Source organism: Zingiber officinale, chromosome 5A (genome assembly GCF_018446385.1).
Source record: "Zingiber officinale cultivar Zhangliang chromosome 5A, Zo_v1.1, whole genome shotgun sequence".
In the NCBI taxonomy this organism is placed as follows: domain Eukaryota; kingdom Viridiplantae; phylum Streptophyta; class Magnoliopsida; order Zingiberales; family Zingiberaceae; genus Zingiber; species Zingiber officinale.
Window position 1 is genome coordinate 5902954 of NC_055994.1, and position 15999 is coordinate 5918952.

A 15999-nucleotide genomic window follows, 5' to 3' on the forward strand; every position below is an offset into this window, starting at 1 on the left:
GCTCCAAACAAAAACTATAACCTGTTGGGGACGGTGAACCCAAGAAGAGATCGCAACCATTTGCGGCCGGATCGCATTTACTATCCGACCGTAAATACGAGTGACACATCCCCTGAACCATAAAAAGTGGTCCAGGAGATCCTGCCTCCATGGAAGACACCCCGGATCAAATATTATTTAACTATGATCAAACGGTGTAGAAACTAATATATATTTATTATAATGGCTAGTTATTAACCTCTATAATAATATCATTATTTTATATTGATTTGGTTTATTATATAATGATAACCTAATTAAAATAATATTTTAATGAATAAATTAAATTAAGTGGATTTTACGATACTTACTATATTTTAAATAAATATTATTTAATTACTTAAGATTATGTAAAATGTTAATAGATAGATATTATAACGTGCAATAATTGATTTTTAATTTTTGTAAGGTGTATTATTCGATAATTTTTACGTAATGTAATAACTACTCAGTAATTTTTATATGTAATAATAGCTAACGATAGCTACTATAATTATATTGGATGAAATATATATATTTCCATGAGACAATTTTACCCATTCATATTTGCCTTCAAAAGCTCGAAATCGATGACTCACAGAGACATTTAAATACGTGGGACCAATGAATGAGGCCCACGTTGCTTAGTCACTTATGTCGGTTGCGTCGGTTCGCATAAATGCTCCACTCAACTCGAAAAATAGAAGCAACTCGACAATCGCCATCGGGACAGAGAAAGAGAGAGATGGGCGGCAGCGAGGAGGCGACGACGAGAAGGGACCGATGGGGGTACTCGGTGAGGACGGACTCCGGCGACTGCATCGACGCCATCAACGCTTACTACGAGCAGGTCCTCGCCTACGGTCGCGGCCGGGCGGTCATCCTCCGCGCGGTCAACTACGATTCGTCGTGCGCCCTAGCTAACGCCCTCGCGGCACACTTCGTCGCGACCAAGAACCCCGAGGAGGCTTCCCGTCTACTCCACGCCGCCAATGCTTCCTTTGTTCGACCGAATCATGGGTTTTTTCTCATTGGATTTATTCGCTTGCTTTTATCGAAAGAGAAGTGTTCATTTTTAGGATAATGCTACTCCGTACGAGAGAGCAGTGGTCGCGGCGATCTCTTGTTTGTTGGGAGATAACAAGGATGAGGAAATGGCGCTTGGCCGGCACGTCGGGGTTCGTTGTATATAGTACCTCTTTGATTTCTATTTCGCGCTGTTGTGTTCTTTCCTTGTTTTTTATTGTGAGGATCTTGTCTTGGTTTTTGACGATGGTGGGAAAATGTTTTTGTTTTTGGCAGACATTTCTTTGCTTTTGTCTGGAGCAATGGTTTTACATTTTTGAAATGTTACTCTGTAGACTATTTTAGACTTCAGTTTTGTGGGGTAAAATAATGATCTTCATTGTTATCATAGGAACTATGTCAAGGATTCCAGAATCAAGTGGGAGTAATCAAATCCTCAATTGTTGTTTAAAAGTTTTTAGCGTGAGATGGTTTTTATTTATTATCATTATTATTATTTTCCTGAAGCAATAAATGCGTAAAAAGGTTCCATCCGACTGTATTACGAGCAAAGAAGCAAGACATAAAATAAGTTAAATTACGGTTGGTAATGCAAAGAAGAGCCCAGCACAAATTCTTGAATTTTCACACTCTTTGACATATTTCTGCATCCACCTCGATTCAACTATGCTTCTGTAATTATATTCCTGTATACCTTTTCATGGAAAACAAATACAAGTATTGTAGAGTTACTAGATACAAACTCTCCTATCTTCAATGCCCATCCAAGTGCCTTAGTTTTAAAATTATTGCAAATCCTTTGCATATTATGTTCCGCCTTGACTTCTCCAATAAAATATTATCTTACTGATACTTCAACTAATTGTTCTTTCATCTATAGAAACAAGTTGAAATTTGACCTGGAGTAATATCAAAAGAATGCTCAAGCAAATTCCAATCGTAGTAAAGTGCCTATTAGAAACAGAAAGAATTTTTGCTTTTCTTTTTTATTCCAATCCTTTGTTGGATTTTCGTGTTTGGTCTTCCTTTCATTTCTTGTGATGTGTTTCATATTATGGAGGAATGAAATGTATGGAAAAAACCATTAGGTTTTTTTGATCTGTTGTACTGGCTTCTTGTGCTTCTTCCTCTAGCTCACCTTATGAATGCAATTTGTCAATTAATGGATATGTTATGGATGAAATTTTAGAATGGTAATTATTTGTCAAGAAATCCACCTATGCTTGTTTTTATTGTAATTTTACTTTTCAGTTGTTGAAGGAGTTTCCTAAGGAGGAATGAAATGTATGGAAAAAGTCATTAGATTTTTGATCTGTTGTAGTGGCTTCTTATGTTTCTTCCTCTAGCTTACCTTATGAATGCAATTTGTCAATTAATGGATATGTTATGGATGAAAATTTTAGAATGTTAATTATTTATCAAGAAATCCACCTATTCTTGTTTTTTATTGTAATTTTACTTTTCAGTTGTTGAAGGAGTTTCCTAAGGATCTTTTATCACTCAAGAGGGTACAGATCTTATGTTTCTACTTGGGTCGGCCTGCTGTGTCTCTTAGCATAGTTCAACAGGTTGTTTTCTTATATGATTACTCTAGAATTTATTTAATTAGTTGACAGTTTTGTTTGTCAACTAACGCATACTTTCTGATATAGCACCCTGGTTTATTGTGGTGAAAAATGCTTCTTGCTTAGTACTATACAGAGTAATTATTTAGCAGGTACTGGTACATAATGAAGATCGTAGTTATATCTACGGTATGCTTTCTTTTCCATTGTTGGAGCTTGGGAGAATGACTGAAGCTGAGGGAGCTGCAAGAAAAGGATTGTCTATCAACAGCTGTGATATCTGGTCACAACATAATGTAAGATAATGGCAGATCAACTGTTTTCATTTATAGCCTTTTTTTCTTGCGTCCCTGAATAAGTAGTTTCCCTTTTCAGTGGTTTGATTTTCATGTGAACTGGAGTTCAAAGTCCTATGCAGTTTTTATGAACCTAAAGAATTAAAATGTACAAATGTGTACTTTATACTGAACATCACCATAAAAACGATTGATTTCTGAGGAAATATAAATTGTGCTACTACTAAAAAAATGTGACTGCTATGTTAGTGGAACTCTTATGAAGTAATAACATGTGATATTGAGTCTCTCTCTCTCTCTCTGTTTTTTTTTTGCCTCTTGTTTTTAATGGCTATAAGGATGATTCAATTGAGGATAATATCTCACTAACTTGTAGACAAACCTTCCGGTATTAAGGATAATTCTTCACTAACTTGTAGATAGACCTTCCAGTGTTCCATACCTTTTTCTTTATTTGTTTTGCATATTGTTTTCATCTTAACCTTTATTATTTTCAACAGAGTGTTGGGATGCAAATTTTGTATTTTATGTCTCCTTGATGTAAATCTTCATCTGATATGTGCTATTTTCTCCCCTCAAAGTTGTGCCATGTTCTTCAAAATGAGTGTCGTTTTAGAGAAGCCACAAGTTTCATGGATGCTTGCGCTTCCTCATGGAATTCCTGTTCATCTTTCATGTATGTAATTCTTGACTTCAATTCTGGATGTACATGCTTTTCTATTATTATTTGTTATTTTCTTGATTAAAATAGTCTTTAGGTATACACACAATTGGTGGCATGCTGCTGTCTGTTATTTGGAAGGTGATTCTCCTTTAAACAAGGTTCTTGAAATTTATGACGAAAATATTTGGAAGGAGCTGCAGAGAAGTGATGCTGAGCCAGTAGAAGTATGCCCAATTGGCTATTGATATATTTCAGACTTGCATTCCAGCTTGCAATACTGAAAGTTCTCTCATGCATTCAGGTGTATATCAATGCTCTAGGGTTGCTGCTTCGAATCCACCTGCGTGGCCATACCCATGATATTGCTGAACGGCTGAAGTTTCAAGCAACTGCAGTAAAGGAAAAGGTCTGCCTTTGTCTAAGAATAATGAACTTTGAAGGAAAAAAGAGTACGCCTTTGACTTGTTATGTCCTAAAGATGACTTGAACTGAATGCATATAATTTAGTTATTGAGAGAATATATGATGTAGCACTAGGAACAATCTCACCAAGTGGGAAAACTTTGCTAAATTGAGAAATGGATTACATTAGAGATCCAAACCACTTTTATAAACCAAAAATAAAGCGCAAAATATAATATTTTTAAAAAACTTTAAACAATTATTGAAATATTAAAAATACAATATTATCTAAGCCTTAATTTAGCCCCAATTTTTAAACCATATCAGTATAATTTACTAGAAGAGATTGTATGGCAGTTAGATATGCTTTGTTCATATAGTTAACTGATGAATGCACTAGTTTAATGCCATTTGATTTTATGTTCTTGTTCCCTCTATCGTTTTCTAACTTCCTGCCTTTTCTTTGTTTATGTTTTGTACAAGCAAGCTTAGTCTTTATCAATTATGACACGCTACATATGATTCATGCATTTTTTTTCAGCATTCTTGTCAGCCCTTTCTGAAATTTATCTAAGGTTCATTTACATTAAGGCTATATGTTTAATGCCATTGGATTTTTATGCCAGTAACTAATTTGTATGGCCACAAAAATTGATAGTTGTTTTTCTAACACATCACTTGGTGCTATTAGTATGTCTCATTTTGTTGGTGAGAATATAGTGTGGAATTTGAGTGGAAATAACTAAATATTTTACTAGAAAGGGACAATTTGAGACTATTATTGTATTGATAATTTTATAGATGAAACACTGATTGTACTCCAATGGTGAAAATGAAAGTTTGAGACTTATCAATGCATACACAGTGCTCCCAAGAGTCCACTCATGTCCTTACTTGATTTTAGTTAATGGGAAGACCATTATGAGGCTGTAAATGGATTCATGGTTTGCCCAAGAATCTATTTATGCTCTTCTTTTGATAATGATAATAGGAAGCTTATCAAAGTGATATTGAAAAACACATTAATATATTGATGAACTTTTATGGGTTAAAATAACAATATGAGACCACCAATGCATTTAAGATGTTCCTAGGAATTCATTTATGATTTTACTTTTTGGTTTAAGCACCAAAAGACTATATTTTTCTATTTGGTGTTCTTCTGTTGGTCAAAATGATAGGATGAGATTGTCGACATATTCACATTTGATGTAAGAATCCATTCATGCTTCTAGTTCTTGATTTTAATCATTGGAAGACCACTAAAGTGCTGTTGAAGATTTAATGTTTGGTCAAGTGGGCTGGTGAGGTTGCAAATTTTCAAAATGTCTGCAATTGAAGTTGCACCTTTGGTAAATTACAAGCCATAATGCCTTCGTTGATAAATACTGCACTTTTGGTGTGACTGGTAAATAGTCGTTCAAAGAAAATTAAATATGTTCTAACAAGAAGATATTTGATGATTTTGTCAGGAAAAAAAAAACTTTTAGGAACAATTTCTAAGAATAAATTTAACAATGTTTAAGATATTTAACAATTTTTAGAGGTGTTATATTATGAACCATGCTAAAACTGTGGGAAAGAGGAACAAAGAAAGATAAAAGTTGATGTGAAAATTCTTAATAGTCACTTTAGTTATACTTGAAGATCAACGACAAATGTTATTTATTTAATGATTCAATTATGAAGAAAATTTATAATGGAAAAAAATATAATATTATCTCAACTAATGTTCATATCTTACTAATATCTAAAGATTATTGTGTACTTGGACTAACACAATTGGAATTTAAAACAGGCATAGGAACTTGATATAGATGCATTTTGGTTTCTCCAACTATGGTATCACTTCTTTCCGTTGTTGGTGATGCTATGATTTTATAGTAGTTCATCTCTTCTCTATGACTAGCAAACAAAATCGAAGGATGAGTTATGACAAAAGAGTTTGCCATGGTTGAGAGATTGTCACTCTGCCACACTACCATTTCTTATGCAATATTACATTTGTACTCGTGGCTTCAATTATAATATATGATTCATCCACTAGATCAATGAAGCATTCATTCTAGTTCAGCCAATTTTGTCCAGTTTGATTTTTATTTATCTGCTAATCCAATTCTGTACTAATTTGTAGTGTTTGTTTAGTTATAACATCACTAAGTTGATCAGCAGATTTTTGATGCGTCTTATTTCTTGCAGTCCATATGGCATGTTGAATGGTTGCTAGATATACTAGCACTGTGGGCATTAGCTTGCACAAATGAGAGAAATGAAGCAGAGGAATTACTTGACTCAATTAAATCAAGGTCCGAATCATTTTTCATTGTTATATGGAAAGATGTGATAGTTTTCGTGGTTATTTTGACAATGGTCCACTTTGTCTAGATTTTCTACATTGAGCAGCCAAAAGCAACAGTCAATGCGAGCTGCAATACAGGTTTGCATTGTTTCTTTGATTTTGATCATGTTGGTCTATCTATTTGTCAGATCTCCCTGCATTTCTTAGAAAGTTGTTTATGTTTATTGCTTGTGATATTTGTATAGTTCTATAAAATTGGAAAACACTCGTCCATTTTAAAATATTATCACTAGTCCATACTGTGATCTCTATTATAATAATAACCAAGCGTTGGCCTAAACTCCTGTTCAACTAGCCAGAGTTAGCTTTTCTTAAAGGGATTTGCTTCCTCTGGACAAATTAAATTCTGCCAATGTTTTAACCTTCTGCCTTTGTAAATAAGTTATCACTGCAGAATCATTTTTGGAAATCGAGAGGGTGGGCTGGGTGAGGTAATTTGTGATTTGTGGCGTGTTTAGCATTACTTGTGAATGGCCAAGGATTTTAGGTATATGGACCATAAGCTTTAAATCTGCATCCTGTGCATTCCACCATGACTTGCTTAAGCACTTCATTTAACTATAGAGTATATTATCTACTAATAGGTAAAAATCAAAGGGGCGCCTCTTTTTATTAAAATCGTCAAAAGGGCATCCTTTTTTCATTGATTATCAAAACATTCATTGATTATCAAAACAGCGCCTCATCCTGCCTTGGCCCATTTTTGTTTCCGAAAATACCCTTGTTGTTGTAGTTGCAGCTATGATTCATAATAGCTACAACATGGACACTTCAACTCTGGTCAACACTAATAACATTAGACCGCTCATCTTTAGTTAACATTGGTCAACATTACATTAGAGCAACTATGGGATCATAACCACGACACAATTGTAATAGCTACGAGATCATAGCTGCTATAACTGTATACCAGTTACTATCTTGTAGTTGCTACAACAACACTGAAAATACCGATATTTTTGGGAATAAAAATGTGTTGAGGCGGGATGGGATGTTATTTTTATAATAAACGAAAAAAGGATGCCTTTTTGATGAATCTAATAAAAAGGGATGTTGTTTTTTATTTTTTCCCCTATTTTTATTATGATTCAGCAGGAAAGTCTTCCAATGGATCATAGGATAACCCAATTCCATCCCAGATTTTCTTTTCAATGTACTAAAACAGTAAAACCGCTAGTTGAACGCCACATTTGATTTATACTGATTGATTCCTGCTTGCTAACTATGTTTCTGCCCTAGACGATAGTTTATGCTTTCATTTGAACTTTATTATCTAATTTCAAGGTTGTTTCAGCTTGCACAGGCTATTTATGAATACGGAAGAGGTAACCTTGTTAAAGTCTTTGATTTGCTTGGTCCAGACTTTGATGCTGCTAACTTTAAAGTAATAAACTCGGCGACACAGCTTTCTTTAGTCATCTTTCTTTGTGGCAGTCAAAATAATTTTTTATTTAAAATGCGTTGTTAGATGATCGGAGCATCTGATGAACAACTCGATGTCTTCAATGAAGTTTGGTACATAAACTTACTGAACATTGGCCAAGTTCCCAAAGGTACCAACTTTACCATCTAAAGGTTGGTTTTACAGTGTCTGTAGGTTCTAAAACTTGCCGTCTACAGCTATTGAAGTTATGAAGAAGCAAGTTTGTAAAAGGCAAGGAGCACCTTTCCTGTGGCGGATGCTGGTACATTCGAATCCTGCGACTTTTCCCGTAGAATTTCATCATCAGTATCTCACAGGGATTCCCCATTTCATGTGTTTCTTTTTCTTTTTCTTCTTCGGCTATGATACTATTTATTCAATGACATGCATATATCTAAACTCATTTAGTGAATCAAATCCTAGTTATTGATATATGCAGCATGGTCTAGGAGTTAACTTTGTGCTTCACAAATCGCCTCTCTGAAGTTAATGCATTTCCAAAATGCATGTTTTATCCAGGAAAAGGCGTATTCTATCGAAGGTATGCCCGATGCGCTTTTGGCAGGGGAGAAGGCAAAGACATTAGAAGCTGCCTATTTCAGGTAAATTGCGAACTAATATAGATTGAGATATAGATAACGCTCAAACAATCGTAGGAAGTTGCTGGAAATCTGATAGAAGGCTACATGTAATTGTTATAGCTTCCAACTTCATACTTCTAGTACTTTGGTGTTGTTAAAGGATGATACGGTGGTATGTATTTGATAATATGTTAAATAATAATGATGTTGTTTGATAAATTTAATTATATCATGCTTTAGATTTTATATATATAAAACTAAAGCATGATAGTTTTTAGTCAATTGTATTGATAAGAATGAAATTATGCACATAGAATCTTTCAATGGAGTAATTAGCCCGCAATTGAAGGTGTAGTTGACATGCAAAACCATATTCCACTGGTCCATGTCTTTTGGTGCAAGCTTGAAAGAGACTTACTTGAGTTGCTACGTCCTTTAATTAAGTTTATTCTTTTTTTTTTAAAATAATAATAAATTGACCACATGGATATTTCCTTTAAATACAAACAAAAGTATATTTTATCGCTTATAGGGTAAAAATAAAAAGAGCATTCTTTTGAATTGTCGAAGGGTATTTCTTCCATTCTGATTCATTTGACATTTCAAAATTGCTCTAACTTTTGATGGTGTTGTTGTACTAACTATGAGTTTATAACTGGTATACAATAGCAAATACTATAGTAGTTAAGGGCAAAGTTTAAAATTTTTGATCCGTACTAAGATTTTGGTCTTAGATTGGAACGATACGATTTCGGTATCGTATCGTGTCGATATAGTTTTGATATTTTTTAAATATAAAATATATTAATTAAAAATTAAAACATTTAACATAAATATTTAAAAAATAAATAACATAAAAAATAATTTTTTAAAAAAGAAAAAGATGAGAATAAATAAATAAATAAAATTTATTATAAATTTTAAATTCAAATGAATGAAATATAAAATTAATTAGATAATTTTATTAGGGTGTAATAAAGTCTCTTTAGATTATTTCCATCATAATTAGGAGTTGATTAAAATAATTAATCTAAGTTTAATTAAAAAAATTTGAAATTCAACATCACTCGCGAGCCCGCATGATTTCGGCACTGTCGCGGGGTTGCGCGACCAGCTATGGCCACGGGGATTGCGTGACTCCTTCGGCGTGATCACGTTGGCCGTGCGACCCCTCTGCAGTGACCGCAGGATCGCACGATGCCTCTGCATCGGCAGCGGTAGAGCTATGCGACCTCTCCGCTATTGTTGCAGGGTTAAGCGACCCCTCCTCTGTGACCACGGGGTTGCACAACACGTGCATGTGTGATGAGTTTGGTGCCGGGGTCAATGCTGATCGCTTAACGGAACGAGACATTTCAACCATTTCGACACGATACTTTAAATCATGATTAAAGGATCATAATAACATAAATAAAATATCAGCTATAATTTATATCTCCTTCATATTATGATAGTTGTATAATTGTTACATCATACAACTCTTATTAGTAGTGTTGATAAGAGTTAAAGTATTTTTATAATATAATATTGATTAATGTTAATTAAAAATAAAATGTCCATATGATAACAGCCATTCATTCTACCTGCTAAAAATAAATGTTATTATAATTGATATGTATATATTGTAGTAATTATAAAATTGTAATTATTATAATTGCAGTTACTATAACAGTTTTAAAAGTATGGCAATTTTAGATAGTAAAAATGTATGACAATTTTAGATAGTAAAAATGCTTCTATGTTGGATTACCCTCAGACGCTTCCTACCGGCTATGAATTGATAATATACAGTAGCTGGAAATTAAACGAGTACAAAAGAACACCAGTCTTGCGTTAATGGCGATCCATCGATCTCTGAACACCCACTCACAGGCCACAGCTTAGAAATTAAAAAGAAAAAAACGAAAATTTAGATGGTGCTTTATTTTCCATCTTCGTTCTTTATGCTCTCATTTTTTATCCGATCCTCCTGTTGCATTCACTGCAGGTGCAGCGCTTCCTTGGTCCTCCCCAGAAGGTTCAGCGCCGTTCCGGCGATGTGCCGTGAAGAAAGGCCCGCCGCCTCGATCTGGTCTTGCGGCGCGCCGTGGTCGATGTAGCGGTCCGGCAGAACCATCGACCTCAACTGCGCATTTATTTATTTCGATCGATGATTAGTAAGAGAAATGAAATTTGAGTATAGAAAAATCTTTGATCGGTTCGACTACCTTGAGATTGCCGTCGAGGAGGCCGTTGAGGCTCAGGAAGTGGGTGACGTGCGAGCCGAACCCTCCGATGGAGCCCTCCTCCACCGTGATCAGGATCTCGTGCTCCTTCGCCAGCCTCCTTATCAGCTCCGCGTCCAGCGGCTTGCAGAACCGGGCGTCCACCACCGTCGCCGCCACTCCGAGCTCCCTCAGCGACTCCGCCGCCTTCAAGCACGTCTGCACTATCGATCCGTACCCGAGAATCGCCACCCTGCTCCCCTCGATCAGGATCCGACCCTTTCCCACCTCGAGCGGGGTCCCCTTGTTCCCCTCCGGCAGCGGCACGCCCACGCCGTTCCCCCTCGGGAACCTGAAGCAGCTCGGGCGGTCGTCGATCGCCGCCGCCGTCGCCACCATGTGCATCAGCTCCGCCTCGTCCGACGGCGCCATCACCACCATGTTGGGCAGGCACGCCATGTAGGTGATGTCGAACGCGCCGCAGTGCGTCGGCCCGTCGGCGCCGACCAGCCCCGCCCGGTCGACCGCGAAGCGGACCGGGATCTTCTGCAGGTCGACGTCGTGCACCACCTGGTCGTACCCGCGCTGCAGGAAAGAGGAGTAAATGGCGCAGAAGGGCTTGAGGCCCTCGGTGGCCAGGCCGGCGGCGAACGTCACCGCGTGCTGCTCCGCGATCCCCACGTCGAAGCACTTCTCCGGGAACCGCTTCTGGAAGTAGTTGAGCCCCGTGCCGCTGCCCATCGCCGCGTGCACCGCCACGATCTTGTCGTCCGCCTCCGCCTCCGCGATCAGCGACTCCGCGAAGTACTGCGTGTACGAGAGGGTGGGCGACGGGGTCTTGAACTGCTTCCCTGTCTTAGGGTCGAACTTCACGACGCCGTGCATCCTGTCGGCGGCGGCCACTGCCGGCTCGTAGCCCTTCCCCTTCTCGGTAACGATATGGATGAGCACCGGCCCCGGCGCCGGCATCGACTTCACCTTCTCGAAGATGGTCACCAAGTCTTCGACATCATGTCCGTCCACCGGCCCGATGTAATACAGGCCGAGCTCCTCGAACAGGGAAGAACTCGTGTTGCTCATTATTCCCCGAGCGTACTCGTCCACCTTCGCCGCGATCTCGTGCGTTTGCCCACCGATCTGCTTCGTAATGTTCTGAAAACGACCGAAGAAGAAGAAGAACCCAATCAATTCGCTGCAAAACAGAGTGAAAATTCGAGGAAGAAGAACACTTAATTCTATTTCTACCTTGGCAGCTTCCCGGAGCATGCGGAACTTGGTGCTGGATTGGAGCTTGGTGAGCGCCTTGCTGAGCGCCCCGACGGGCGTCGCAGGTCCGTCGAGAGTGGCGGTCGGAAGCGAAACTTGTTTATTGTCATTCAGCACGATGATGAGATTGGAATCCAAGTAGCCGGCGTTGTTCATGGCCTCGTAGGCTTGGCCGGCCGTCATGGCTCCGTCTCCGATCACCGAGATCACATGGTTCTTCTTCCCTTGCAGATCCCTCGCAACCGCCATTCCTGCAACCCGCGGAGATCAGCAAATCGATCAGATCTTTGGTTCCACCTTAATTGGTCAGTTAGTTAGTTTATTACCGAGCCCTGCGGAGATGCTGGTGGAGCTGTGGCCGGCGCCGAAGGCGTCGTGCTCGCTCTCGTCTCTCTTGGGGAATCCGGCGAGGCCGTTGGTTTGCCTGATGGTGTGCATCTTCGACCTTCTTCCGGTGAGTATCTTGTGAGGATAAGCCTGGTGGCCGACGTCCCAAATGATCTTGTCGTCGGGGGTGTTGAACACGTGGTGGAGAGCCACGGCCAGTTCCACCACTCCCAAGCTGGAGCTCAGGTGGCCGCCGGTCTTCGACACCGTGAACACGATCTCCGTCCTCAGCTCCGCCGCCAGCTGCTCCAAATCCTACAGAAATTCCCCACCAAATCATCAGTCACGAACACATGACCAAATTTCTAAAAACTCATCTCCAAGAAAGATCGATCGATCACCTGCTTGGAGAGATTCTTCATGTGGACAGGGTAGTTGATGGTGTCGAGAATAGGAGTCGGCGGCTTCTCGCCGGAGTAATCAAGCTTCCACTCCCCCTTCTCTTTAGCCTTCACGATCTTCCCCTCCCCGCTGCTGCCCGCATCGCCGCCTGACGCCGCCGCGCAAGCTCTCACCGAAAACTAACCAGAATCAACACGGAAAACACGGTGAGATTCATAAATCTCACGATCAAAACGAACCAAACGCAGCGTGCTCTGCATTTCAACTACCTGAATTCTTCTGCGAGGAAGTGAGCTGGAAGAGCTGCTTCGGATTCTCGCGAAAGAGACCGGCGAAACGGACAAGAGAGAGCTCGCGGCTGCCTCCATATCGACGAGAGAGATCGAGATGGAAGCGACGAAGCTTCAAGAGAGGATCGAGCAGGGAGGAGGAGGAGCTTGGTGAGACCGAGCAGAGTTAAAAGAAAGAGCAAAGACGAGGTTCTGCTTATATAGGAGACGACGGAAAGGATTGCATTTGCATGAATCTGAAGCAAATCGACGGGTCAGATTTAGTCAACGGAGGGGTGAGCACGGAGTCCTCATCAGGGGAAGAATGAATCCAACTACGCGGGCACATTTTTTTTTAATTAATATATATATATATATATATATATATATATATATATATATATATATATATATATATATATATATATATATATATATATATATATATATATAATAAAAATAATTTTCTTTCAATTGGTTGAGTTTGTACGTTGTTTAATAGGTAAAAGTCAAAGGTCTAAATTGATTTCTTAATTAATGGGTCGTTCATCGGTGTAAAATAATACAAGTGTAATTCATTATTATCCTATGTTCCTGATACAGTGAAAAAAGTGGCTCCTAATTGGATCAAAGTCCAAAAGATCGGCTACATGATAATCAAAGTAAAAAAAGGGTAAATAATTGAGGATAGCATTCTCGATTCTTTCAGTTGAGTGGTTATCCGATCGAACTCTTAGGTTGATCAGATCCTAAGTCCCTCAATATTAGTGAAGACCCGACTTGAGTCAGTGTTTTTCAGAGCCAAGTCTTCTTTATCACTCGGGGATAACATGATTAACTATTCTGACCAAGTAATCTAGCTGATCGCAAACAAATTAGACATTTGATCCGACCGGAGTGATTGAGCAAAGGATGAGTACCCAACAATATTCCTCCAATCCGACTTGGTCGTTCTTATGAGTGACAGTCGATCAAACTATGGAAGGGGCTCGGTCGGTTTGCCTGCTAAGCATATTAAGGGTCCTTCAATCCAATAGTTTCACATTCCTTTTTGATGCTTTGTGCCACGGATAATAAAGAATATTCCATATGTAAATTATACTCTAGAAGCTTCCACTCTACCAAACGCAGAGATTGCGAGTTTATTATGGGAAAGATGTCAGAATATCTTTATGGTCTGTCATTTTTCAAAAACACTTTGAGATTCGTGTATGAACAAACATTAACACTATAAAAGGGGATCTCCATCTACAGGCGCAGGTACACTCACATTACGCAAACATTATACACAAGCTACATTACGCATCCACTGTCATCTATTATTGACGGTTTCGATCGGTCACTGACTTGAGTGTCGGAGTGCCTGTGTCAGAGACTCCTCCGTGGCCCTGTTGCTGATGTTCTTTTTGACACGTAGGGCGGCTCAGAGTCTTTTTTTGCCAGCTTAGAGTCTTTATATGGTCAACATCACATCCACGTACCCGGTATGCCATCTCCATCGATTTCAGACTGGATCACTTCTGTTTAAATCATGCGCGTTGTAATGGCTACGAAACTAAAGCTGCTACAATGGAGCCGTCACATAGTAGCATCAACTACGATTTCGTATCTTACTATATAGTTGTAACAACGACGGTTTCGTATCTATTACAACATATAGAAATTTTTTTTCAAAATTAAAATTATTCATAGTCTTTAAAAAACATTTAAACAATATTTTTTTGAGCATGAAATCGGTTCGTTACGAGTTCCACCTTGTAATCAATTGTAGATTTCTGAATGACTACTGATTTGATATATTGTACATGATGTGGATACACCCGTGAGGCCCAGAGGTAATTATAGAGAAGATGGAGGACATTTTGGTCTTTACATTTGTTGAGGGTTGGGCTTCTAGGGGGTTTTCCCCCGTCTCTGCCACAAGAGAGAGAGGAGGAAGCTTGGGGTTCACCGTCACCACAGCCACGCCGACGGTTGCTCTACTCAGGCCATCTCGGCTGTCGCCCTTCCTCTCCTGGCGAGACATCTTCGGCGTCTTCAACCTCGACGACGGAGGGAAGATCCCTTAGCCCGAGTTCGAGGACTGCCTTCATTGCCTTATTCTCGATTCACCCTCCACCGACGAGGTCGCCCAACTGGTCGTCGACATCGACCGTGTCAGCGATGACTGCCTCAGCCTCAACGAGTTCTCTACGCCTGAGCCCGGCGGTAGCCCCTGCCTCGTCGGCGGCGTATCTGAGCCCCGCACCACCTTTGCCGTTTGTGACTCCGACGGTAACGGGAAGATCTTGGTGGAGGAGTTGCTCAGGTCGCTCGGGGACGCTAGGCGCCCTACGTTGCAATCTCTTTCACCAGCAGGCGCCCTGTGCCGCAGCCCCCTCGCTGGCAGCCTCCACGTGTCGACCATCTACGGGTCGACAGTTCACGCACTGACTCCACCCTTGTTCCGGCCTTTGTGTCGCTACTGTATTGCGGTCTACGAGCCGCTGTTGTATTCCGGCCTTCGTGCCGCTATTCCGGCCTGCGAGTCGTTGCTGTAGTTAGACGGCACGCCGTCCAGCAGATCCATATCGAGTTCATCTCTAAGCCGCCGGATCCAGCTACTCATATGGTGGACATTTATTTACTCTTCAGGGCAGCGACGACTCGATCAACATCACGACCAACTCACTGATCTATCCGAGGGCGCCCCTCGGGGCCAGGGTATGTCACCGTACTCATCCTGTGTTTATTTCAGTGTTCTACTATTATTCGGCTGCTTATATATTCGTGAGATCCGCCTCGAGGATTGGGGGTACCAGGGACCGGGGAAACCCGGTCGCTGGTTGCAGGTAACATTGACTGAACTTGGTCAACATAGAAGATAGCTCATCACCTCGCTCTACGTACTTCGGGTCATGGAGATGCGGTCAATATTTCAACCACGTCACACCGGCAGTTTCGTCTTCTCAGATTCCCGATAGGATCAGTACGTTTTATGGTTTTACCCAAATCAAAAGTTATGATTTCTCAAAGTTTAGAATTTAACATTCACGTTGCAGCAGCTATGAAATTACATCTGAGCTGCAACACAGTTGTAGCAACTAAGGTTTCGTAACGATTACAATGTGAATGTTAAATTCTAAATTTTGAGAGATAATAACTTTTAACTAGGATTAAATCATGTGACATATAATATATCAAATCTACAATTAATT

At 39.9% G+C, this 15999-nt stretch overlaps 2 protein-coding genes across 4 annotated transcripts; one reads left to right on the plus strand and one right to left on the minus strand.

Annotated features, from left to right (window-relative positions):
* The first annotated feature begins 727 nt into the window (after positions 1-727).
* LOC121979369 (tetratricopeptide repeat protein 38-like) lies at positions 728-8580 on the plus strand. Of its 2 annotated transcripts, none has more exons than XM_042531361.1 (13): positions 728-1021; positions 1098-1196; positions 2511-2612; positions 2762-2905; positions 3487-3581; positions 3664-3793; positions 3871-3975; positions 6171-6277; positions 6357-6408; positions 7625-7714; positions 7799-7883; positions 7951-8015; positions 8273-8580. In XM_042531361.1, the coding sequence occupies exons 1-13, from the start codon at positions 764-766 to the stop codon at positions 8357-8359; spliced, it is 1419 nt and encodes a 472-aa protein (XP_042387295.1). In that variant the 5' UTR covers positions 728-763; the 3' UTR covers positions 8360-8580. The 2 variants fall into 2 exon arrangements, with proteins under 2 accessions (XP_042387295.1, XP_042387296.1); XM_042531362.1 differs by having other exon boundaries at positions 892-1021; positions 1098-1203.
* Positions 8581-9994: 1414 nt separating this feature from the next.
* Positions 9995-13000, minus strand: LOC121979370 (probable 1-deoxy-D-xylulose-5-phosphate synthase 2, chloroplastic). 2 transcript variants are annotated; one of them, XM_042531364.1, is made up of 6 exons: positions 12803-13000; positions 12533-12712; positions 12131-12446; positions 11784-12055; positions 10542-11690; positions 9995-10459 (listed from the first exon to the last, which is right to left on the minus strand). In XM_042531364.1, the coding sequence occupies exons 1-6, from the start codon at positions 12899-12901 to the stop codon at positions 10313-10315; spliced, it is 2163 nt and encodes a 720-aa protein (XP_042387298.1). In that variant the 5' UTR covers positions 12902-13000; the 3' UTR covers positions 9995-10312. The 2 variants fall into 2 exon arrangements, with proteins under 2 accessions (XP_042387298.1, XP_042387297.1); XM_042531363.1 differs by having other exon boundaries at positions 10542-12055.
* Between the last annotated feature and the right edge of the window lie 2999 nt (positions 13001-15999).